Genomic DNA, 27,110 nt, shown 5'->3' on the forward strand with positions numbered 1-27,110 from the left:
TATGGCCACCAAGTGAAGAGACTTTCCTCGAAAGGGAGTTTGTTTTAAAATGATTATTTTTTTAATGATTTAATTAATATTCAGATTTTCATTAGCAGTTCCTTTATGAACCCTAGTTTGGGAAACCTTGATGTAATATGTTTCATGCACTTTATGTTGTAAATTGCAATGAATGGAACAAGTTTTCTTACTCTTTGCATTTTTTACATCATTATGGTACAAGATAATGCTATTTAAATCAACGTGATTAACGAGTTAAATCAAAAGTAATCTAAAAGTAATCTGATTATATTACCTAAAATGTGTAATGTAACGGATTACGTTACTGACTACAATTTTTGTCATGTAATCTGGAATCAGTAACGGATTACAATTTGTAAGTAATCTACCCAGCTCTGTGTGTGTATATATATCCACAATCTATATACACATACATACAGAGCTGGGTAGATTACTATTTATATGTATGTGTGTGTATGTATATATATATATATATATATATATATACACACACACACAAATAAAATATGAATGCAAATGTAATATACACATAAATCTAATTGTCTTGATTTTTTGTCATAGAATTGATAACAGAAAAGGTATGATATTGGCAATACAAGACACCGAACCTGTGTGATACAGAAGTGGGGCACAGCTAGTCTCTGATGCATATTTGTGTACACACACACACACACACACGGCATGCACTTCCTCTATTTGGCAAGCTATAATCTGATTGGCTCATTTTGCACAATTTTTGGAAACAAAATCAAGTTTAAAATGTACAAGGTTGCAAGTATTAACAATTGTGAGGAAGAACGAATCACTGGATTTTAGCTGTAACTGCTCCTAAATGTTATGTAAAAAGTGAACCATGGTTGGTCCTGTGTCACTCAGAACCAGAACTTTTGTTACTTGAAATAATATTTAACTGAAATAAAACCTTTAATCTTATTTTAATTCAGCTATTTGTGCAGGCAACATTTCTCATTTAACTTGATGTATTAAAATAAAAAACTAAAACAGAAAATGTCAAAGAACAAAATAATTCAACAAATATTCATTAAAAAAAATACTAAAATAATACTGGTCAGAAATTGTGAAGTGAGGTCTTGGCCAACATAAGCTGCAAATACAATAATTTATTGCATACGTTTAAATTTTGAGAATAATATAATAAACACACAAACCAACTTTTGCACAATCTGCATCCCTTTAATTTTTTAACACTTTCATGCCTTAATTGAAACGAGACACGTGAGCTACTGGACCCTTCAAAAGTCATTTTCACATTAGTGAGGTGATCGTAGTCAACTACTGCTTTGTGATACAGACGACATCTTGTTTTGTCACATAAAATCTAACATTTCAAGTTTTAGTTTGGAAATACCTCCACATCAACCTAGATCAATGAACAGCAGGCTCAGGAGACAAGAATGAATTTCCGAGCCGAACAGAAACAGTTTTTCCTGGAGCAGCGAGCAGATCGTTGGCGTGAGTAGGAGACATCAGCGTCTGACACAAAAACGTGACAGCTGTCATCATTTCAGACGACGGAAAAACACTCAGTGAGGAGAGGAAAAAAATCAGTTGTAAAGCATTTTGTTTCTACAGTCAATTTGAGTTCATTCGGTAGACAAAAATCCCCCTGAAGAATTGCCTTTGGAATCTCATTTCACACTGGTGGCGTATGAAGACAAAAAACTGGGACAGTCTATTAAACGGAAAGTCATCAAGTCGAAACGCAAGCAGCAATTCGGTTTGTATTGAGGTTTCGTGACGCAAAAAATCATAACTGGATAGCATAAGACAAGAGACATGACGGTCCGATAACTGATCTGGAGGAAGTCTTAAAGCTTGGCTGGACTCTCTTGCTCTGTGTGCTCTGTGTAGAACAGAATGTAGGCCTTGGCTTTCAGCACAGCCTCCTCACTGACCAGAGTGACCGTGCTGTCGTTGAAGTGGTACCATTGGCCCTCGTGAAGCCCGTATGCTGTGTAATGTCCTGAGCCGATGCTGTGGGAGAGGATAGAGATCTGATTATCTGAGCAGAGTGTGAATTGATTAAACAGGGAAGATCAGCAGAACTACTGATATAACATCGCCCCCTAGTGGAGGACAAAGAACCCCAACTTCAGGCTGGTGCAGTAAATGAGATGTGTGCTACAAATGAAACATTTCTCTTTTACAGTTGTAGGAAGTGAAAAACAGTGTTATACTGTTATTACCAGAACAAGGCAAACGTTTACTTACCCAGATCCATGATGCACCACCACTGCAGTAAGATCATACAGGCATCTCTCTGGCAAGCTGTTTTCAGGCTGAGCAGAATTACATAATTGTTATGAAATCAATATTACATAAAACAAGATACCATAAAATATAACTAAATTATATTTTTATAATATTGTAATATTTATTTTTATTATATGCTTTATATAAAGGTATATAATTACATAATATTTACATTAAATTATACAATTAATTGTAAATCAAATTTTGTGATAGTTATAAAATAATTACTATATTGAAGTAAAATAACTATTATATTATATATTGCATTTAATTATACTTTATATATTGTAATTTATTATATTATATTTGTCATTTATTTAAATATAACAATATTTATAATTCATTTATAAGAGTTTCTGCAATTTATTAATTTATTTTATGTGTAATTATATTTTATTTAATATTTAAAAGTGACATAAATAAACACATTACATTATTGCTGTATTAGTACTTAATATGATCTTTAAAAATAAAATGTATTAAATTAATATGTAGTTATTCAATTAATGTTAATATTTCACTACTTCATATAAAATAATCAAAATTTACATCTATTTATTTAAATATAAAAATCTTACAAATTTTTCAGTATTATATTATTAATTAATTATTAATTTAATATTAAAAATGATATATAAATAAACACGCATTACATTATTACCATATTATTATTTAATATTATCTTAAAAAATTTTTATTATTAAATATTAAATTAGTATATAATTATTGGTAATTTTAATATTATATTAGATCTTTTTATATAAAATAATTAAATATTATAGTTACTTATTTAAGTATTAAAAACAACTTATTACAAAACTATAATTAAAAAACAAATGGTTCACTCACCTCTAGCAAGTAGCTTTTCATGTCAAGGCCATGCATTGGAAACTCTACATAGGTGTCAATCTTATTCCTCAGAAACGCTGTCCAGTGAAACCTCTTCAGGTGCAAACAAAGCACCTACGCATGGATTAGACAATGTATAACTATTACAAATGACATAAAACACCATTTATTTGAAAATCTGATATTTCTACACTTCCATCACCTTGGGCAGTTTCTGGATCCAAAATTTCTTGGTGGACTTTTGTCGCTTTTTGCACTTGTGACACATGTAGAGCTCCGTTTCATCCAGTTCCTCGAGGTCTGTGAAACTCCGAAGGCAATCTGAGAGACAGAACATACCGACTTAGTCAACAAAATCAACCAAAATGCAGCCACGTAATAGTATCTAATAACATCTCTTACCATTTAAAGTACATGTCGGCCCTGGCTCTTGGTCTTTTGTGGTCTTAATTCGAAATTGGCTGGGAATGTCCAATGAGAGATCTGGAAGAGAGCGAGATTTAGTGTAACCATAGCGACATAGCGACAGAGTCCTTCAAAGCTTTTATAGACCGAACTGACGGCTCACCTAGGAATGGATCAAATTTTCGAGACTCCGTGCCACATATCAAGCAGTACACCTCGTTCTGCAGGATGCCACCAAACACAGATGTAACGATAGTGGACGTCCCATTTCTGAAAAAAAGCACTCTACATTATTAAATAAACCCACACAAGTCCGATCCTGAGAGCGTTTGACGGAATCAGGACTTTGTGAAAGCACATCTAGTCCATCTATTCGCAGCAGGATTAACCTGCCATTTTGTTCAGCACAATCCACTGAGCACGCCACAACACTGCACTTCCTTTTCAATAACCCTGGCAAATCCACTCAGGTCACCCTCGCAGCTCTTGGCCGAGGGCTTCCTCACTTGTCTGCAGCTATTAATACAAACACAACAGGGTGGCTCTGGCTCTAGCAGCAGGCAAAAATGTGGGAACAGCCGTGTCTGTGTACGAAAAAGACTTCCCTCTGTGTGGCGTAAAGAGTTTTCTTTATCACTGCTGCCCACGTACTCACTAAACTAGCAGGAAAGATATGGAACGAGGGGCGGCCTGCTGAGATAGACCTACCTCGAATTAGAAATTTACCCCGAACCATCTGTGTTGTTCACTGAAGACAAGTTTTTTCCATATTAAAATATTGTGGCATCTGGTTTGTGTTTGAAGGGTTGCTTGCTCATCGAGTGGCATAAGTTTTGGAAAGGATGACCTGTTTGTTCAAACAAAGGTGGATTGGGGACACAAATGACGAATATATGTGATCGTACATGCAGCATTTGCTCTCAGAGGCGTGTTTGGCTGGGTCCGGGGACAGGGTGGGACTGGGCGACCCGTTCTTGCTCCCCTGCATCTCTCGGTGGAGATGATCCAGAAGGTAACGCAGGAACTCGTGAGCATCCTGTTGCTGGTAACCCCTGCAAAATACACCAGACAACCAACTCAAAATGTACTTCTTAAAGAGATGGCTGGTAATATTTTGAATGATTCGTCAGCACGTTACTTTAAAAAAAATTTTTTTTTGATAGATCTATCTATTGTTTGATTGATATTTAAATTGTTTGATCTATCTCTTTACACTTTATGGACAAAAGTATTGGGACACCCCCTTCTTTAGAACTTCCAAAACTGTGGCAACAAAGATAGAAACATAATTCATGTATTTAAACAAAACAGACAAAATATTTTTCTAAGTGCTTGAATAACGAAACAAATTCAACTGAATTTTGGTGAAATATGGAGTACATCTTTTAAAAGCTCAGGATGACAAATCCAAGGAAAAACTGCAACACATTGTTTAACTGTGTGATTTTTATACCTGAAACTTGGCATGATTTTCCAGATGACATAAAAGAGAGCGTCTGGGCTGAAGGCAGTCTGACTCCCCTGCCAAAGTGAACAGAGTGTTTTCCTGAACTCCTCAACCAGAGACCTGCACAACAGAGCACAGAAATAGCTGTATGTTAATGGACATCACAGGGAGTCTAGTATATCAGAGACACCAGGACAGTGCTTATAAACTGATAGATCAGGCCTGTTCTTAGGGTGACAGATTGCAGAGAAAAAACTATGCTTAAACCAAATAACACAATGTAACTCATCTTAGAATTTTGTGTTTAGATAAAATAAATAGGCTTCCCTCATCCTCAAAAACCATAAACAAACTACAAAACAAGGTAACAACAAAAACACTCAGACTATTAAATACGGGTTGTGGTAAGGATAAACATGGATTGCGTCAACGGTCAACCACAGTGTGTTTTGAGAGCTGAATTTTAGGCCGGAGAAAACTAGAAACCATAAAATTCAACATAAAAAAAAAAAATCGCTTTTAAGACTTTATCATGTTAATAATTTACCAAATAATTACATATAACTCAAATAAAAAAAGTTAATTAAAAATTTTTTTTAAAGTTAATAAAGTATAAAAGTATACTTTCAATTTAAAATTAAAAATACATAGAAAATATCAGAATTTTAACATATACATACATATATATATATATATAAAATCTCAGTATCTCACAGAAGTGAGTGCACCCCTCACATTTTTGTAAATATTCTATTATATCTTTTCATGTGACAACACTGAAGAAATTATTCTTTTCTACAATGTAAAGTAGTGAGTGTACAGCTTGTATAACAGTGTAAATTTGCTGTCCCCTCAAAATAACTCAACACACAGCCATTAATGTCTAAACCGCTGGCCACAAAAGTGAGTACAACCCTAAGTGAAAATGTCCAAATTCCGCCCAATTAGCCATTTTCTCTCCCCGGTGTCATGTGACTCATTAGTGTTACAAGGTCTCAGGTGTGAATGGGGAGCAGGTGTGTTAAATTTGGTGTCATCGCTCTCACTCTCTCATACTGGTCACTGGAAGTTCAACATGGCACCTCATGGCAAAGAACTCTATAAGGATTTGAAAAAAAGAATTGCTGCTCTACATAAAGATGGCGTAGGCTATAAGAAGATTGCCAAGACCCTGAAACTGAGCTGCAGCACGGTGGCCAAGACCATACAGCGGTTTAACAGGACAGGGTTCACTCAGAACAGGCCTCGCCATGGTCGACCAAAGAAGTTGAGTACACGTGCTCAGCGTCATATCCAGAGGTTGTGTTTGGGAAATAGACATATGAATGCTGCCAGCATTGCTGCAGAGGTTGAAGGGGTGGGGGGGTCAGCCTGTCAGTGCTCAGACCATACGCCGCACACTGCATCAAATTGGTCTGCATGGCTGTCATCCCAGAAGGAAGCCTCTTCTAAAGATGATGCACAAGAAAGCCTTCAGTTTGCTGAAGACAAGCAAATTAAGGCCATGGATTACTGGAACCATGTGCTGTGGTCTGATGAGACCAAGATAAACTTATTTGGTTCAGATGGTGTCAAGCGTGTGTGACAGCAACCAGGTGAGAAGTACAAAGACAAGTGTGTCTTGCCTACAGTCAAGCATGGTGCTGGGAGTGTCATGGTCTGGGGACGAAACACTTTTCCACACAAGGCCATGTGGGTTTGGATTTTGTTTTCCCTTCATAAAAAAACCCTTCATTTAAAAACTGCATGTTGTGTTTACTTGTGTTATCTTTGATTCATATTTAAATTTGTTTGATGATCTGAAACATTAAAGTGTGACAAACATGCAAAAAAATTAAAAATCAATTTTCACACCACTGTGTGTGTGTGTGTATGTATGTTATATATATATATATATATATATATATATATATATATATATATATATATATATATATATATATATATATATATATATATATATATATATATATATATATATATATAGTTTGATATGTTATTAATTTATAAAAAAAAAAAAATTATTATTTAAGAAATGATTTAAGGAAAAAAAAACTATAACCATTCCATAAATATTTAGACTAGTATGGTATCGTATATGATATGGCATATGATATATTATAAGGGCTTACATTATGAAAAGTATGTTCTGACCATTTCTTTAAAATAAAGGACAGCATTTGAACCCCCCCTTTTCCCATTCAGTGGAGAGGACCTTACACACTGCTGTCCCCCTGACTTCTGGTGTGGTACATTCTCTTTCCTGCTGTTTTCCCGCTTCTTAAGGCCACCGAGGGCAGCTCCTTAAAATAACAGCTGAACACCTGGATGTTACTGGAGACAGGAAACAAAAACCAGTGTTAACCAAACAAAGATGTCTTAACATGACTCAAGATCCTTCTGAGTTACGACCATTTGGTATATCTTTCCAAACGTAAATTAAACAATCGACAGTATGCCAGAATACTATGGTAACCTTGCCAAGGCTTCCTTTTCCATGGATCATGGCCAGCGAAAGTGCGCAAATGGATTTTTTTTTTTAGGTAAATTAAGGCCTGGTTTCATAGACAGGGCTTAGCCTAAACCAGGATTAGGCCATAGTTAAATTAGGACATTTAAGTCATTTTTATAAACATGTCTTAGAAAAAACATTACTGGTGTGCATCTTGAGACAAAACAAAGGCACTGATATATTTTAAGATCAATCAGTGCAAGTTTCTTTAATTTGAAACAGCTCAGACTTACATTTTAGTCTGGGACTAGGTTTAAGCCTTGTCTGTGAAACCAGGGGCTAGTGTTTTATCCAGGCCTTAAAAAACCGATAACAGCTCAGCAATAAAAGACCCATGAAAGATTAAAAAGAAATAAAATTGTCATTAAACTTATAATGCAGTTTGATGACAAACTTTGATATAGACTTGTCAAAGCCTTGTCGGAAAGTTTTAAATAACTTAGAAAAGCTTAAAGTTTGAAGGTTTTTATTAGTCAGACAAAGTCAATAAAATGTTGCAAACACTTTTTAGCATCTTGCTAGCATGATTTAACATGTTACTAACATACTGCTAGCATGTTTTAGTATGTTGGTAACATAACTAGCTTGATTAACATGTTTCTAGCCTTTTTAACATGATTTAGCATGTTGCTAACATGTTAACAACATACTAATATGCTAACGTTGTTAACATGATAACATGTTACTAGAATGTTTAAGAATGTTGATAGCATGATTTAGCATATTGCTAACATGTTACTAGCATGATTTCTCACATTGCTAGCATGATTTAGCATTTTGTTAACATACTAATGTGATTTAACACATTTCTAACATTTTAACATGTTACTAATAAGATTAACACATTACTAGAATGTTGATAGCATGATTTAGCACATTGCTAGGATGATTTAACACATTAACATGTTGCGAGCATGTTAAATCATTACGCGTACAAAACTAATTAAAAACAAATATATTGTTAACATGACTTAATACATTGCTAGATTGTTTCTAACATGATTTAGCACACTGCTAACATATTTGTCATGTTGATAGCATTATTTTTTATATATATAGCATTATATATTTGCTAGCATGTTTCTGGCATTATTTCCAACATTGCTAGTATGTTTAAACATGGTGCTAGCATGATTTAATGCATTGCTAGCATATTCTAAGATGAATTAGCAATAGCATGACTTAGCACAATAAACATTTCTTACTATTACTTTTTACTTGCTATTACAGTTGTGCTACTGTAATATTTTTTGTGGAAAGCGTACATTTTCTTCAGGATTTTTTGTTAAATGTAAAGTCCAGAATGACAGCATTTGTTTGAAACTTGTAGAAGTCAAATCAATTGAATTCTTCTTTGCTAAATAAATATATTATTTAGTTTAATCCTACTGCCGACAAACGTTAGAATGGTAGTGTAACTTCATTGAAATGAATGTTTCCCTCAGTAGTTCGTGATAATGTAGGCTGAACGGTTTGTGTGATATTTGGCACGAGCTGCTCGCTGCAGTTTAACCATCAGCCCGGCCAACGTAAGGTTGGCTGCCTAATCCGTCCCCTGGCTCCCCACCAAGCTCTCCTCCAGCCAGCTCACAGGCCACAGAGGCACCGTTACCTGCCAGCACATACTAGAGGCTCCAGCAGAGCGCAGGGAGACTTTCAGCCTCCACCAGCCAGGCCACCCACACCCTGCCAGGCTACGCATCGCCGGCTGCCCTTGGCTCGGGGTCGTGAGGCTTGCTCTTACCTCAGGGACTGGAGAATGGCGTTCATGAAACAGGTGTTGCCCAGGTTTCGGAGGCCCGTGGCACACTGTGCTATGGTGCCATCCTGTGTAGTTACATTAAAGTAAAATTATGGATCCAGAACACATTTGACAAATGATGCATACAAAATTGTAATTAAAAAGTATGCACTTTTCGCTAATTAAATTTACAAAGCAAAATTCCAGAGTCTTCTTAACAGTGTTAGTGTCACCTTATACTGCAACTGTAACATACTGAATGTCAATATTTAATACTAACATTTTATACTCTCTATCTTTAGATAGATAGCTAGATAGATAGCTAGAGTAATAATTGTATAGTTTTAACAATTATTATTCCCTCAAAAGCATAATTTTTTGGGCTTAAAATGTTACCAAACAAAATAATAAATAAAAAATTAATATATATATATATGCAGTTCCCTCCATAAGTATTGGAACAGTAAATACAAAATTGCTCTGTTGGCTGTGGAGTCGAGACATTTGCAAATATGATTAAAAGATGAATATGAGACAAAACTACAGAATGTCACGTTTTATTATTAGCCGTTTCAACACATACATGTTTTACCAAATAAAAAGAACAGCACTTTTAGAGTTCATCCCACTCATTGATGTGAGCATAAGTATTGGGACAGTTGAACATAAGGCAGATATAAAAGATTAAAAGCTATTATTTATTTGCAGATCCCTTGCGCACAATCACAGCAGTGAGTCTGTGACCCATAGACATCACCAGACTCTTGGTCTCATCCTTTGAAATACTTTTCCCAGCCTTTAATGCAGCCAATCCCAATTGTTGCTTGTTTTGGGGAGTTTCTGCCTATACTCTCCTCTTCAGCTGGTGAAATTCATGTTCAATCGGATTTAAATCTGGAGATTGACTTGGGCAATCTAAGACTTTCCATTTCTTTGCCCTTATAAGTTCCTTGACTGAACTGGCAGGGTGTTTTGGGTCATTGTCCTGATGCAATATGAAGCACTTCCCAATTAATCTGGTGGCATTTTCTTGAATATTGGTAGGCAAGATGGTTTTGTACCCTTCCAAATGCATTCTGCTACTGTCATCATACATTAAGTCATCAGTAAAGTTGAGAGGGCCTGTTCCAGAGGCAGCCATGCATGCTCATGCCATGACACCACCTCCACCATGCTTTACAGATGAGGCCGTATGCTTGGGATCATTTGCAGTTCCGTTTTTTTCTCCACATTTTTGCTTTCCCATCACTTAGATAAAGGTTCATCTTTGTCTCATCGGTCCATAAACACAGTTCCAAAACTCTTCTGGCTCACCTTTGTTCTTTTTTGCAAACTCTAATCTTACCTTTCTATTTTTGGTGCTGGTCAGAGGTTTGCATCTTGCTGTGTAGCATCTGTAATTCTGTGCCAAAGTCTCCTGAGGACAGTAGATTGTCAGAGCATCACCCCAGCTTTCTGGAAGTGGAATCTTTTATGGTTCATTTTCACAGCTTTTATGATTTGTCTGCCATCAACTATTGTTGTTTTCTCAGCTGATCAGGTAGTTGTTGGGTGCTGGTGTCGCTGGTGGTTTCCAAACTCTTGATTTCTCCATGCCCTTTGTTTTTGCTAGAGCTCTAATTGACTTCTTTTCTTTTAGCATCCAAACTGCTTGCTTTTCTCTCAAAGTCAGCTCCCTCATCTTCATCCTGGTTTGTGTGTGTCATCATCGAATGCCAGATTCAGAATACAGAAGTAATGGAAATAATTGATATTACACATTCCCTGCTTTTAATATCTGAAGAATTAATGCAACAGGACACAGTTGATCACTTAGAAAGACCTGTGAGGCAACTGTCCCAATACTTATGCTCACATCAGATAGAGGGATGAAACTCTAAAAGTGCTGAACTTCTTATCTGGTAAAACATCTGCGTTCAATCACCCAATAATAAAATGTGACATTCTGTAGTTATGCCTCATATTCAGGTTTTAATCATATTTGTAAATGTCTTGACTCCACAGCCAACAGAGCAATTTTGTGTTTACTGTTCCAATACTTTTGGAGAGCACTGTATATATATATGATTGTTGTTTTTTTTAATTCTTTCTATATTTATATATTTTAAAAAAATATATACTATTTTAATTGACTATTTTAACTACATTAACTATTTTCCCTACACATATAAACTGATTTACTTGGGCGTAAAATACAAAATACAAAAAAAATTAATAATATATATATATACACGTTTATATAAAAAAATAATTTACAAATGAACAAACAAGTAAAACCTGCAGCTTCTCTTGGGCTTAATGACAATGTGACAGCAATTTTAAGAATTATGAAACTTGAAACGGGTCATCTGCACTGCATGGGGAAGTTTTTAAATTCCTGTAATTATTAACAATTAAATATGTGGTGAGATATGTGGATGGACATATCAAGTTTTTCTGAACCATATCTTAGCACACCAGGGTCTTTTACACACTTATCTAAAATCCAATTAAACTCACGCTGTCTTTCTTCAGCTTGCTGTCAGGAGAGGAACTGTCTGACAGTTTTCTCTTCCTCTGTCTGTCGGTATTAGACACAGAACTGGAAAAAAGAGAATAAATCAGTTCAAAAACAATAATATAATTAATGTATTTAAGTGATGATGATTTATAATGGATAGATACACATTGACAAACACCAGACGTACTTTTCCAAACTCTGCAGATGTTCTCTGACCCTCTGCACATGCCCTAGTTTTGTGTCATTCACCACAAATTCATCACATCTGTAACTACAGGAAAGAAAATGGCATGAAAAAAAACACGAAAGATTAACACATAACACTGTTCACAGAAAAATACTGTATGTACTGTCCCTTTAAGACACTCTCATCTTACTGCGGTCCATTTAAAAATATTTCTGAGAAGAAAAATAGTGGAAGAAACTAACCAGAATGTGCTATAACTGTTACAGTCCATACACACAGAGTGCTGCTGACTCTTCTCACTCAACTTTTCTCGCTCTGGCTTCCTTTGACCGCCTCCTGGTGCTTGAATCTCCTCAAAATGCTTTTTTGCATGGCCGTTTACATACCTGCCACAGGAAACAGATCCAAGGTCATTTAATGTGTGAAATTTAATATTTTAATAATTAGAATGTATTTAATTTTAATTAACTTTTATCTACTAAAATAATTTGTATATTTTGTTCGTTTTAATATTTTAATACAGCTTAAATATAATTCTAAACAATCAAGGAACTATGAATTTACATGTAATATTTACTGCAAGTCATATACAAAGAAGCAAAACCACTCAGACTAAAAACATGAATTTAAGCACTCACCTTCCACAATGCACGTTCAAACACGTCAAGCAAACCCACGGGCTTTTGTTTGACCTGCAAACTACAAAATATCAAAATATACAGCATATGAGTAACATCCATGGTATGATTTGGCATTTTACAAATGTATAAAACAATACCATTTTAATACATTATTAATTATTTTCCCTACACATGTAAATTAGTCAGCTACTCTTTTAATTAAAAATGGGGAGAGAGAGAGAGAGAGAGAGAGAGAGAGAGAGAGAGATGGATGGATGGATGGATGGATGGATGGATGGATGGATGGATGGATGGATGGATGGATGGATGGATGGATGGATGGATGGATGGATGGATGGATGGATGGATGGATGGATGGATGGATGGATGGATGGATGGATGGATGGATGGATGGATGGATGGATGGATGGATGGATGGATGGATGGAGAGTGTGTAATAAAAACCTCTGTAATGTGCAGAGATAAGGTGGCATGTTAACCTCATGCGAATGTAATCTCTGGCTGTGGCCTGCTGGAAGAGAGCGCTTTGTTCTAATTGCCTTGATCACCTTCTCTCTGAGCACACAACAAGCATCTGAATTAGCCGTTGCTAAGGAACGGTCGATACTCGTGAATGCTGGTCTGTGCACGACCCAACAAATGTGGAAAAAGTCAATAGACCCCATCCGTCTCCTCGTACCTGCTGACCGCCTGTGCGGTGATTAAGAAAGCGCCTATGCTGTGCTATTGTAACATGCTTTATATAATGCGCTTCACACAAAAGAAGCGACGGTCTAACAAAATCAAGCTGTTATGAGGAACAAAGCCACCTAAACAGGTATGCCGTGTACAATTTTCCCAAAGAATCTGCCATAAAGTGCAGTGAAACTGAAGTCGTATTCATTTATATGGTACTGAATGTGGGTCATAGTTCTGTTTTACTAATTCAGTCATTTAATTAATTTTTTTAGCAGTACTAATGATTGACATGTTTCTAAGTGTAAAATGTGTTAAACAAGAGATATAGGGTATTTCTCATGTCCTGTGGGTGTGCTGAAGGGCCACTGGGTGTCACACCCTAAATGTTCATGGGTTTTCAGTGTAATCTAATATGTAAATTCATCTTCACTCTGGTCTGGTCAAAAATCCACATATTCATAACCTGTTATGTAATACTTATGGATGCATGATATGTTGCTAATGCTACTGGTATAAAAGTATAACTATCATTTTTTTGTATTCATTTGATGTATGCCAGTTAGTATGAAAACAATAAATATTTCTAACCAGTCGTCTGAATTTTTTTTTTAATCATCAATGCCAATATCTACAGAGTGGAATGCCTGAAATATAAGACGTACACAAAATGGTTACATTTAAAAATTCTAAATAACCAAATTTTAGCCAAATACACCACCATTCAAAAATGTGGCGTCGAAAGATTAAAAATAATAAACTAAATTAATTAATTAAAAAATAATAATAAATGTATCCAGTGAGGACGCACACAGTTGATCAAATGTGAAAGTAAAGACATTTACAATATTACAAAAGTTTATTTAAAAATAAACTTAAACGCTGTTCTTTCAATCTTTTCGTTTATAATGATAATAAATGTTTCTTTAGCAGCATGATGCTGAAAATTCAGCTTGATATCACAGGAATAAATTCTATTTTTTTATATATTAAAATAGAAAACATATATATTGTAACAATAATTTATAACATTGCTGTTTTTACTGTGTTTTACAGTCTTTGTGAGCATAAGAATCTCTTTTCAAAAACATTTGTAAAATATTGTGTCGACCTCAAAAGTTTGGCGTGGTGGTAGGCTTATATATTTGTCTGTCCCTATGTGGAATATTGGCCATAATATAAAAATAAAATCCGATATCATGCACCCTAATAAATAATCTCTCTAATAAACGTATTTCCTACATTTTATTTTTATTTATAGATGAAATCTATGCATTTCAAGGAGATTCTGATGATGACAATACAAACAAACACTAGATCCTGCTCTTCTTTCCACAAGTTTGTTGCCATGAGACCTAATGGGTTACTTTAAAGGTCTCTCCAACCTTTAATGGCTTCCTCGAATGTTCTCGGGAACATTTTTTCCAGCAAACCAGTCCCTGTAAAAGCAGGCCAACACTTAAGCCAATAATTACCATCTACAATAGCTGGCTTTTAAATTACCACTCTTAATACTTTCCTACCAACAGCAAATGTCCAAAAAGGAGAGAAGAAACCTGCAAACGCTTTCAGATCCTTTGTATTTCAGTGCTTTCTTACACACGTAAAGCCATGAATGTATTAACATTGATTACACTAATGTTGTAAAAACGTTGGCAGACATTATTTCCGGTTTATTTTGAGGTCTGCCTGTTTAGACTGCTTTTGTCTGCATTGCATATGAAGAACAATATTAATCATTTACTGTTTGTATCTTAAATGAACAGTTCAATATAAAGCAAATTAGAGCCAACCACAATAAGATTAAAAGTCACTAAGAAAAGAAAACCTCACTCAAGTCTCTGAAAGGGTGAAATAAACAGGTGAAAGCGAAAGGAAAACGGTGACAATCGTTTAATATTATTTTAAAACAACACATTTCCTTGAAATGCCTTCATAGAACAATAAGCTTTCCGCCTTTCACACTCAAATTAGCAAGTTTGACTGCTGTGTGAAGCTAAACTACTCGGTTTAATATTCAATAAAGCACAATTACTGAATAATATCATTTCTCGTCATATTAGATGTTTATATTTCTTCAGTTTTATTAATACAAAAAGACAAAAGTCTCCTAGCGCGAGCGAGCTGCTGAGAGCAATGAGGCACTTAGCCGGTTGGGCTAGCTCGAGCTGAGTTAGCACTCACAGGAAAATGACTGAATTATTACTCGTTATTAGTGAATTATGATTCGCATGTAACTCACCAGAGCAGCACCATGAGGAAGGGGAACCGTTGGGGAACCGGGTCGGATCCACCGTTATACAGACACTGGAGTTGAGGTGAGGGCACTCCATGAGTCTGTGTGCTAGCTAAAGCACTAGCTAACCCAGGCTGTCCTCTTCTGGATGATTTCTGTGATCGTTTAAACTCTAAAAGTGTGTGTTAATGGACACAAAGTGTGTTTTCGCTTTCCAGTTGGTGGAATATTAAACGTTTAAATGCGTGAGGAGTGATGTTGCTCTGCTAAGTGAAGTCAGTTGTTATGGTTTAAGAGAGCAGACTAGGGCTGGCTCAAAACCTACTGAGAGCCCTACCTAGACAGCAAGACCTACCTAGCGAGCGTACTAAACAGATTATTGTCTGTCTGAAGTTTGCTTAACTTTTCCTTTAATGGGATGTTTACATAAGCGTGTGTATTAATCACAAAAATACATAAGTCCTTCAGAACAAGGGATAAGGCGAGTAAACCTTTGTAGGGAGAGCAGTGATAAACACTGAGAGCGAGGAAGTGGAAATATGAGCAAATGTTGAGCCTCAGGACGAGATGCTTCATAGTGTAACTATTTTACAAGTCAATATTATATTGGAGGTGTTCTGAAACTTTGTGATGCTGTGAATAAAACTATGGATAGCAATAAAATAACAAAATGTAAATATTAACTTATTAGAAAATAAATACATAATATAATAATTATTCAGATTACTTTTATTTAATGTTTCATTATTTTATTTTTTCTGAAGTGAAACTCTAAAACTATGACTAACAACAGCATAATAATTTTTGTAATTGTTCACTTATTTTATGTTATCGCAATTATTTATCCATTTTATTGAGAAACATAAAACTAGCAATATAATAACATTAATTCTTTTAATCGACTTATTTATATTTATTATTTTCACAATTTTATGCTATTATTTTCTTTAAAAACCTCTGCTTTATCATCATGTACTGATGTTGTGTCGCTATGAAATTATATATACAGTTAGATGGCCCATGATTCATTTTCCAAGCACCAACAGGCAAACAGTGCCTCACTTTATTGTGATATGACCAGTTTAGCGGACATATAAAACAATGCAAATTAGAAATGGACTTCCAAATATATAGACACAAGTATAAAGTACAAGTAAATAAGCAACAGGAATATTATGTATGTACCTTTTGATTACAGTCATACATTTTTCCCTGTACATCTTTAAAAAAAAATTCAAACAATGATTGGACAAAAGTTTCAATGTACATTTGTGGTTTAAAATTTAGGATTGGATTGTAGAGACTTCGAGAGTTGCTGGCTGTGCTTCTCCTCCTGCCATCTCAATGGACTGCTTCTTCAGCGGTTTTTCTGCAGACTTTCCATCTTTTTTACCACGTTTCTTCGAGCTAGGCCTAGAAAATTCCATGTTAACATGTTACTACAAAAAAAAATGCAAGTAAAAACCAATAAAGCCAAACACAAAAATAAATATACTGTAATTACATACTTATTCTTGACAGCAAAGACAATCACCACAATTAAAATAACGCCACCAATAAGACCAAACACAACGCCCAAGATAATTCCTGATGGGATAATGACACATTAATATAATTTAATAAAAAATTCAAATGAGTTGGAAACATATTTAAGTTTTACTTACCGACTGGTACATCCGATTCACCAGAATGGTCTTCAAGGCCTTCATCTATTCAAACAAATACACATTAACATGCACTTTTGCATATATATCTCTGGGTAAAATCATGGCCACATACCTGCTGCATTGTAACATGTGGCATTGCACCAGTTCATTGTGAGGAATCGGTTTCCATTGCCCACACAGCCGGTCCAGAAGAAAGACTTGCATGTGTGATGTTCAGGACTGTAGTAATAACGGAGATAGTTACCGATACATTCCCCTGGCTTTTTTGGAAGATAGCAAGCTTGACGTTCTGTTAAAAACAGTGAAAAAAATGTATATATATAAAAAATTGTGTCTACCACAGGGTGGCAGTATTATCTTAAGTCAAGCTTTGCTTCTTGAGCATTGTTTGGACAGGATTGAATTAACAAATGAATGAATCAGTCCATAATAATGTGCATTTCATATATAAATTATGTTATTACCATCCCTAGGAAAGAGTTCATCAGCTCTTTGTGAACAGTTTCTCATGCACTGCCTCTCTGTTATGAAACGGTTTGCATTTCCACCACTCCCAGAGTATCGGAACGGATAACAGTTGTCTTTTTCTGCATCATAGAACATATAAACCCTAACCTCGGCCTCAGATTCCGTCCCTGCATCTGCTGCTTGACTGCAGGACGCTAGATTTTTGGAGAAAAAAAAGACAAAGTGATTTGTACAAGATTTAGAGAATCACAATTAAAAATAAACAAACAAAACATTACATTTGCTACATTATGCAACAATGATTGAAACAACCATGGAGATGGGAGTGATCTTTGTATCTTAAATGAGTAATGTGTAACTAATCTGGCACAGTGCACACCTAGTTTTTATGATGATTGTAAATATTGTAATTGTTTTTTAATTTTTTTACAGTATGTTAATTATTTCTAGGGTATTAGACGGACAGCCAATGTGTCCTAATTGTGTCCTAATATATATATATATATATATATATATATATATATATAAGTGCCATCTGAAATATTCATCTGTAATGAGCATTTTTCTCAGGCTCTCATGTGTAGGTTCAGTAATTCCACTTGAATGGCATTGAATAGGTTCTTTTCATTGCCATTTAAGTGAAATAACTGAACATAAATATAGGAGCCAGAGAAAAATGGCCATTTTAGATATATACTGTATATATAATATATATATATATATCCTCCCATTCACTGCCAGTGGAAATGACTTCCCAAGATGTGACTGTCCATCGAAACTTCAAAGAAGGAACTTTGCTCATTCTTATATATTTTTTCACTTTACCACATTTCATCGCATAAAATATGGTTGTGTTTTATGTGATTTGGTGATTTATTTGACCTTGAGAATAGTATTTTCTACATTCAACATTTAACAACCAGATATAAACCCCTTTATCACTCATAACACAGTTTTTAAATCTTACCTGATTTTGTTGTTTGGGCCTGAATGTTGTGGTTTAAAGCAAAAATTAACAAAATTATGCCAAGTTCCCTCATAGTGAGCCACATAGTCATGTGAACACTGATGTAGATGAATGTTTGCAAATTATGATCACAAAGGGGAGGATGATTTGCACTTTGTACTTTTTCAAGATAAGAGTAATAAAGTCTAAAGAGGGAACAACGCATTTCTGTTACTGTGGATTAATAGATTTGTTTCAAGTAAAATTAATCTTTATTATTTGGCATTCTTTATTTAAAAGCGGTAATTAATAAATGGCATTTAAACACTGTAAAAAAGATGTGTGTTTGTAATCCATAATCCTTAATCACACTTCCTTCAGTAAAAAACTCCATCCCCTGTTGTCCTCTCTTATCAAAATCCACCAACATATTTGTTAAGGAATGTTTTGGACAGTTTTCGTTTGTAAACATTGCTTGATGTTCAGACGTGATGATTTTTTGTGGATTATTGTGATGTTTTTTATCAGCTGTTTAGACTCTCATTCTGACGGCACCCATTCACTATTCCATTAATATACATTAGTAGCAATATTAAAACTGGATACAGTGACCGTGATAATGATTTATACTGCATTACATGGTGCTCAAGTAAAATCTACACAAAAAAAAAAAAGCGACAGTAAAAACCTGTTATTTGCTTAACAGTATTGACTTACTAAAAACTGACCTATCAGAACATCAAATGTAATTGTACAGTAAAATACTGAATTTTACAGGTTTGGGAATACAAAGAACAAGTCAACTTATAATTGAAATTCCCTGTGTAACATTTCACATTTGATGGAATTTCATGTAAATAATTGTGTTTTAGGTTTTGTTATAAGTTCATTATGGTTTATATATTTTTGTTGTTAAATGAATGTTTATTGTATTATTTTAGTGTTGTGTGTTACCATGGTGTTTTGTGGTTGTGTGTATGACACTGTTCATCTTCTATATATTAGGATTTACCTCAGCTTGTGGAAAAGCTTATGATGAACTTGGATTCTCCATGTGTCTTTCTCTTTACCACCTGTGTTATTATGGTGGTTGTCAGTATATGTTAAAGGATCAAAACAGATTTTGGTAGCAGTGTGGTTGTGCTAATTCAGCAGAAAGTGACGTTGGATTTACTGGTTTAAAATTGGTTTTGTAAATTTTAAAATAAAATTCAGTTTATTTTGTAAAGTTGCTGTGTGTGTATTTTACAGAATTATTCTGGCAACCACAGCTGGTAGTGTTGTACTGTAAAACTAACCGGATTTTACAGGTTTAAAACTTTTTAAATTCTATATATCATTTGTCATCTTCTAATATCAAGTTGGGATCTTTTTTTTCTCATTAATGCTGTTAAGTATTTTTCATCGACACTTAAGTAAATCCCAAAGCTGTAAATTCCTGAAAAGCTGAAAATGTAACTGCGGTTGTTTACAATTCCATATAGAGAAGAAGAACTTCAAAAAATAGAGTCTGCACAAAATATAGTTATTACATTTTCAATACATTGAACTTCCCAGCTATAGACAGATTAAGTGAAGCCCATCTATACATAGTCAAGTCAAGTCACCTTTATTTATATAGCGCTTTTAACAATACAGATTGTCAAAGCACTTAACAGTATCAAATTGGAGGATAGAGTGTCAGTAATGTATAATGATAAGATTAAACACTCAATTTTCAGTTAAAGGCATTTTTTTTTTTATTATTGAATTCAGTGATGTCATTGTCTAGCTCAGTTTAGTTTAAATAGTATCTGTGAAATCAAATTGACGATAATCACTAGAAATCAAGTGTCCCCAACTGAGCAAGCCAGAGGTGACAGTGGCAAGGAACCAAAACTCCCTCTGTGACAGAATGGAGAAAAAAACCTTGGGAGAAACCAGGCTCAGTCGGGAGGCCAGTTCTCCTCTGGCCAGGATATTATTGTTTATTTATTGATTTAATTCAAATTTTAAATGTATAAATGTATTATATTTCTATTTTTATATTGTTGCAATTTCTAACAATAATAGTATTATGTAGTTAGGTATTTTATTATATTTTTTAGTTATTTTGTTTTATTTTTAGTTTTATTGTATTTTTAGTCGAGGTCTTCACTGGGGATATGTCCCCGGGGCTCATCCAGGTGTCCGGCCTCCACCAACGATCAAGGCCGCAGACATCATCTCCCGGCGCCGATCCACCATCTGATCCGGATACAGACTGAGAAACAGAATAAGAAAGAAACAGACAAATATTAGCGTAGATGCCATTCTTCTTACGATGTAACAAGTACATCGTGTGTTATGAGGAGTGTTGTAACACTGTGAGTAATTAACAAGATTTTAAAATCTATACAATGTTTGATAGGAAGCCAGTGCAGTGTTGACATTGCACTGCTGCATTTTGGACCAACTGTAGTTTGTTGATCAAGCGTGCAGAACAACCACCCAGTAAAGCATTACAATAGTCTAATCTTGAGGTCATAAATGCATGAATTAGCATTTCTGCATTTGACGTTGAGAGCATAGGTCGCAATTTAGATATGTTTTTGAGATGGAAAAACGCAGTTTTACAGATGCTAGAAACATGGCTTTCAAATGAAAGATTGCTATCAAACAGCACACCTAGGTTCCCAACTGATGAAGAAGAATTGACAGAGCAACTGTCAAGTGTTAGATAGTTTTCTAGGTTATTACATGTGGGGTTTTTAGGTCCGATAATTAACACCTGTTTTTTCAGAATTTAGCCGTAAGAAGTTACTCGTCATCCAGTTTTTTATATCGACTATGCATTCCATTAGTTTCTCAATTTGGTGTGTTTCACCAGGCCGTGAAGAAATATAGAGCTGAGTATCATCAGCATAACAGTGAAAGCTAACACCATGTCTCCTGATAATATCTCCCAAGGGTAACATGTAAAGCGTGAAAATTAACGGCCCTAGTACTGAGCCTTGAGGTACTCCATACTGCACTTGTGATCGATATGATACCTCTTCCTTCACTGCTACGAACTGATGGCGTTCAGATAAGTACGATTTGAACCATAAGGCACTTGCACTAATGCCAACAAAGTGTTCTAGTCTATTTAAAAGAATGTTGTGGTCGATAGTGTCGAACGCAGCGCTAAGATCCAGTAAAACTAATAAAGATATACAACCACGATCAGATGATAGAAGCAGGTCATTTGTAACTCGAATGAGAGCAGTCTCAGTACTATGATAGGGTCTAAATCCTGACTGGAATTCCTCACAGATACCATTTTTCTCCAAGAATGAATATAATTGTGAGGATACTACCTTTTCTAGTATCTTTGACAGAAAAGGGAGATTTGAGATCAGACCGTTTTCTTTGATCTTCCTTAAGCGTAAAGGAAAGTGCTAGAAAAGAGAGCGTCCATAGTTTCTGTTACATCATCAAGTTTTTCTGCGCTGTTGGATATGCTGAGGAATTGAGATAAATCAGGAAGATTACTTACAAAGCAGTCTTTTGTGGTAGAAGTGATGGTTCTACCATACTTGTAACAAGGAGTAGAATTTACAGTTTTAGCTATATGGAGTTTACACAAGACTAGATAATGATATGAGATATCATCGCTTTGCTGCAGAATTTCAACACCACTAACATCAATTCCATGTGACAATATTAAATCTAGAGTATGATTTCGACAATGAGTAGGTCCTGAAACGTGTTGTCTAACCCCAATAGAGTTCAGAATGTCTATGAATGCTGATCCTAATGCATCTTTTTCATTATCGACATGAATATTAAAATCGCCAACAATTAAGACTTTATCCACAGCCAGTACTAACTCAGATAGAAAATCAGCAAATTCTTTAATAAAGTCTGTGTGGTGCCCTGGTGGCCTGTATACAGTAGCCAGTACAAACATCACAGGGGATTTATCACTAACGCGTGTTTCTCTAGATAATGTTATACACAGCACCATAACATCAAACGAGTTATACTTAAAGCCTGCCCTCTGAGAAATACTGAGAACATTGCTATAAATTGTAGCAACACCTCCCCCTTTACCTTTTGGACGTGACTCATTTTTATAGCAGTAATCTTGAGGGGTGGACTCATTTAAAGTAATGTATTCATCTGGTTTTAGCTATGTTTCTGTCAAACAGAGCAAATCTAGGCTATGATCATTGATCAAATCATTTACAAAAAGTGCTTTTGTAGAAAGGGACCTGATATTCAGTAAGCCAAGTTTTATCAATTTTTTCTCTGTATTGTAAACATTTTTTATTTGTTGAACATCAATTAAATTGTTACTCCTAATTTGGTTTGGTCGTTTTCTGTATTTTCTAGTTCGGGGAGCAGACACAGTCTCTATAGTGTGATATCTAGGTGAAGGAGTCTCTATGTGCTGAGAATTAACTGACTTCTGTGATGTGAGGCGGCTAGCAGACGGTCGGTTTAGCCAGTCTGTCTGTTTCCTGACCTGGGCCCCAGTTAGTCAAGTACGAACTCTAAGACTATGTGCCATATTTCTAGAGAGAAGAGCGGCACCACCCCAGGAGGGATGAACACCATCTCTTTTCAACAGGTCAGGTCTGCCCCAAAAACTCGTCCAATTGTCTATGAAACCTATGTTATTCTGCGGGCACCACTTAGACATCCAGCCATTGAGTGACAGCACTCTGCTATGAATCTCAATCATTCATATGACTATTCATTCATTCATATGAATCTGGCGAAGTCGAACATCATTAGCGCCGACGTGGATAACAATCTTACTGAATTTATGTTTAGCATTAGCCAGCACTTTTAAATTTGCCAAGATGTCAGACGTCACATTTTACTTTAAATCATCACTTCCAGCTAAAATACAGGTCCATATAGAACAACATTTTTCTTGTTTGCTTGATCTGTGCATATTTCTCTCCTGATTCAGATGAGACAGCTTTTTAATTTCAACAGACATTATATGATTGATTAAATAATGGACTGGACTGGTGTGGATTATTGTGATGTTTTTATCAGCTGTTTGAACTCTCATTCTGACGGCACTGCAGAGGATCCATTGTTGAGTAAGTGATTTAATGCTACATTTCTTCACATTTTTTCTGATGAAGAAACAAACTCATCTACATCTTCATGGCCTGAGGGTGAGTACATTTTCAAAAAAGATAATTTTTTGGTTGAACTATTCCTTTAAACACAATTAGCATTGGTCTAGTGCAGAATAAAAATTAAGTTAAGTTCAAAGTGTACAGATATAGCAGAAGACATATATAATAGAATATTATATAATAATGACCATTTTTGTGCTCTTTACTGTGGGAGAATTCGTCACAGGTTACAGATGAAAATAGTATCCAGCACGGTGCCAGTAAGAGGCCCCACAAATGATGTGCGTAGAGATTCAGGTTTCAGCATTGGCTGTCCCTTATATAACATAAATTAAAACATAATTTAACTCTATTATTCTTCAGTCCCACCATGTATATAAGTAGGCTTTTAAAAATGTTGGCTATATTGAGTGGCTCAGATGGTAAATTACTGAGGGATTCTCCTCATTTAACCTTCGGTTCACTGAAAGATCATCCATGTGTCTCCAGTGGGTGATTCACATAGTGTTTGACACACGTATCTGATAGATTTAGCTCGTAGTGACATTATAAAGTATATCAGTGTGTGTAAAAAACTAAATCTCAAGAACCTTATTTACAGCATGGATTTTTTCCTTCAAATTATAGCAGGTATTGGTTAAGACGATTTTTGACATAATATTACAACAAATTAAAAAGACAAAAATCTACTTATCACACTTTTCACTCAAGTGAATATTTATTTGTGCTAACATACTTCTATAGCAGGACATATTAAGTTGTTAAAATAAGAACCTGTTGTTTATTTACAGTCATTTGCAACGCGCGTTTTTACAATGATTTAAAATGACTTTTCTACTAAATTTAAACAATAGGAAAACAAGAATAAAACACCTTTAATTTAGGAATTATTATGTATTTTTCTATTTTTTTTATTATTATTATTATTAGTTCTTTGCCCAATATATTGCTATCTTAAAAAATGTTTCTTCTTCTCAAAGCTAAAATAAGTTAGAGAAAAATAGAAAACCGGAAAAAAAAAAAAAATCTTATTTGAAGTTGTTTTATCAATGTCAAAGGTCACCAGCAGGGGGAAAAGGAGATGGGCAAAATCCACTTTTCCTGTTCCTATTGGAAAAATAAAACACCGCAGGCCGATTACATCTTTAGAGGGATGACAGCATGACGCTTTACAGAATCAACCAAAAGTTTTGAAATGGCGTTATTGTACATTTTGATAGTCTGTCATCATGAGTTACATTTTTTGGTGTTTTATGAATTGATTTGTGTCAAATTACCCAATAGGCTGTACAAAGTGCAGGCTATTGGGGCATGTTGTCACAAAAGGTCAATGTGTGTCAAAATAACAAACTTTTTTCCTGGTCTATATATATATATATATATACATATACATACATACATACATACACACACACATTTGCCTTAGTGACTTTAACCAGAGTCCCTTCTATAGTCTTTGCTTTAACCCAACATTGGTTCAGTCCAACTTTTACCTAGTTATGAACTGCAAGTTTTTGTGATGTAAAAAATTAAATGAATTGTAATATTCTATGGAATTGTTAATATATGTATAACATATATCTGTCTGTAAACTGATGCTTACGTACCCTCTCGTTCTCTTTTTTTATTTCTTTTTTTTATTTTCTCTTTCTCCCTTGTTCCTACTTGTTGAGGCATGTGAAATGTTTTTTGTTGTTATAGATTGAGATATGGAACTGTACGTGCTACCTGTTGATAATAAAGCATATGTTAAAAAAAAAAAAGTTTTTGTGATGTAGCCTATTCATTTAAATTAGCCTACTGTTCGTGTATAAACCAAATTATAGTTGTGCTTCTGTATAATAGTATATATACATAGGCTTGCAATAATAATAATAATATGCTAATAATAATGATGATGATGAAGATATAGGCCTGTAACAATGAATTTGATTGGCTGAGCGGCGTTTCGTGCGCATGGACTGATAGATAAATAGCCGATAGATATGTAGATGATAAATTATGGTACAATAGCAGCAAAACCAGTCAAAGAGAATGTATAGGCCTATACAGTTGCACAATATACATAGGCTAGACACCTATAATAACGCACTATGTTATTTGCGGGCACAGTAAACACCGAGCAAATGCTGCAATATGGAGATATAATCACTGTCATATAAGCTGTAATTTTTTTCTCATATCAGATGACTCTCTATTGTAGCCTACCTTGTTTGCGAAGTTTTAAAATTGCCGGTTTCAGAGCGTGTGGCTAATAGCTATTTATCAGAGTTAAGACAAAGCTGTGCTCCTCTGATGCTGTCTGGGTAGGCAGTGTACTCGCTCGAGACACAGCCGCAGATTTGTGCACGAGACAGAAATATTCTGAGGCGCTGCTCTGTCATCGCCGTGACGTCAGTTTGTTTAACTCGCGCGCGCAGCATGCTTGATATAAGAGCCGGTCCCGACAGCTATGTCAACGCTACTCTCTTCCGAGGCGACTTCTGAGGGCACTTGAGAGCACAGCTGGTACCTCTCTGCAATGACACTTACACTCATATTCATCATCTTGATCGCGTGTCCCCTGGAGTCCACAGGTAAGTCTTGCAGAACTCACGTTATAATAACCTAACTTCCGTTGATTGGTCAGAAACATGGTAACATATCACTTCACAGGTCTCTACTACATATGCATTCAAAATTGTAGCCTACATCTAAAAGAATATAGAAAAATGTTATATGTTCAACATTATGTTGGGTAATAAGTTATGTGGCTACCTTACTTTATAGTTTTTGTTTGTTGAATAATGGATTATAGATGTGACATTTGCATTTTATACTGCAGAAATACTTTCTTTTTAAACACTTTCAGAAAATTAATTTCTGAGGCATATTTGTGAATGTTTGTATTTTTCAAAGTACTCAGTAAAAACCTTTTGTAAAAACCTTTTGCATCGCTTTAAATGGACGATATGGTCTCATGTTGAAGAAAATTGAACATTAAATATAGATTCCTGGAAGTTAATTTAAGTTGTTAACATAATGAGTGGGTGAATGCTGTTTCCATAAATGAACAACCTTGGGAGTAAAGTAAGAACATGTACAATCATAATGTGTAATTATAAATTTACAGAACCCCAAAATGCTTTGAAATAGTAAGACTGTGCAGATCGGACAGATGACCTCGGTGTATTGAAAACCACAGGTGAAACATTTGTCACGCCAAATTAGCACTTAGGTGCTGACTTAACGCGCTGTTAATATCTTTTCTGTAGATCTTCCACAAAAGGTCAGTTCAGGAAAAAACTGTGGTCCTACAGTAGCAAGGTAGATTAACTTTTGTGAATAAAAGCAATGACCAAATTGCTCAGTACATTTTTGCGGCTTCCTGTTTGGACTCTAAATCTCATATTGAGAAAATATAATGATTTCCTGTCATTTGGGAAAAAAAATTCCATTACTG

At 35.0% G+C, this 27,110-nt stretch overlaps 2 protein-coding genes across 3 annotated transcripts; both read right to left on the reverse strand.

Moving 5' to 3' along the window:
• Positions 1–1,122: 1,122 nt before the first annotated feature.
• Positions 1,123–16,007, reverse strand: usp3 (ubiquitin specific peptidase 3). Of its 2 annotated transcripts, none has more exons than XM_079414220.1 (15): positions 15,495–16,007; positions 12,575–12,635; positions 12,179–12,322; positions 11,937–12,020; positions 11,749–11,830; positions 9,253–9,335; positions 7,217–7,330; positions 5,003–5,116; positions 4,455–4,601; positions 3,713–3,819; positions 3,547–3,627; positions 3,347–3,465; positions 3,145–3,258; positions 2,254–2,321; positions 1,123–2,016 (listed from the first exon to the last, which is right to left on the reverse strand). In XM_079414220.1, the coding sequence occupies exons 1-15, from the start codon at positions 15,583–15,585 to the stop codon at positions 1,851–1,853; spliced, it is 1,575 nt and encodes a 524-aa protein (XP_079270346.1). In that variant the 5' UTR covers positions 15,586–16,007; the 3' UTR covers positions 1,123–1,850. The 2 variants fall into 2 exon arrangements, with proteins under 2 accessions (XP_079270346.1, XP_079270347.1); XM_079414221.1 differs by having other exon boundaries at positions 12,242–12,322; positions 15,495–15,841.
• A 764-nt stretch (positions 16,008–16,771) lies between these two features.
• Positions 16,772–26,303, reverse strand: LOC306868333 (kunitz-type U19-barytoxin-Tl1a; the record flags this gene model as incomplete). The annotated part of the gene is made up of 6 exons (XM_079414437.1): positions 16,772–16,901; positions 16,997–17,075; positions 17,153–17,197; positions 17,268–17,444; positions 17,620–17,817; positions 26,201–26,303. 6 exons carry the CDS (start codon positions 26,301–26,303, stop codon positions 16,772–16,774), a joined length of 732 nt encoding a protein of 243 aa, XP_079270563.1.
• Between the last annotated feature and the right edge of the window lie 807 nt (positions 26,304–27,110).

This window comes from Barbus barbus (assembly GCF_936440315.1).
Source record: "Barbus barbus genome assembly, chromosome: 50".
Classification (NCBI taxonomy): domain Eukaryota; kingdom Metazoa; phylum Chordata; class Actinopteri; order Cypriniformes; family Cyprinidae; genus Barbus; species Barbus barbus.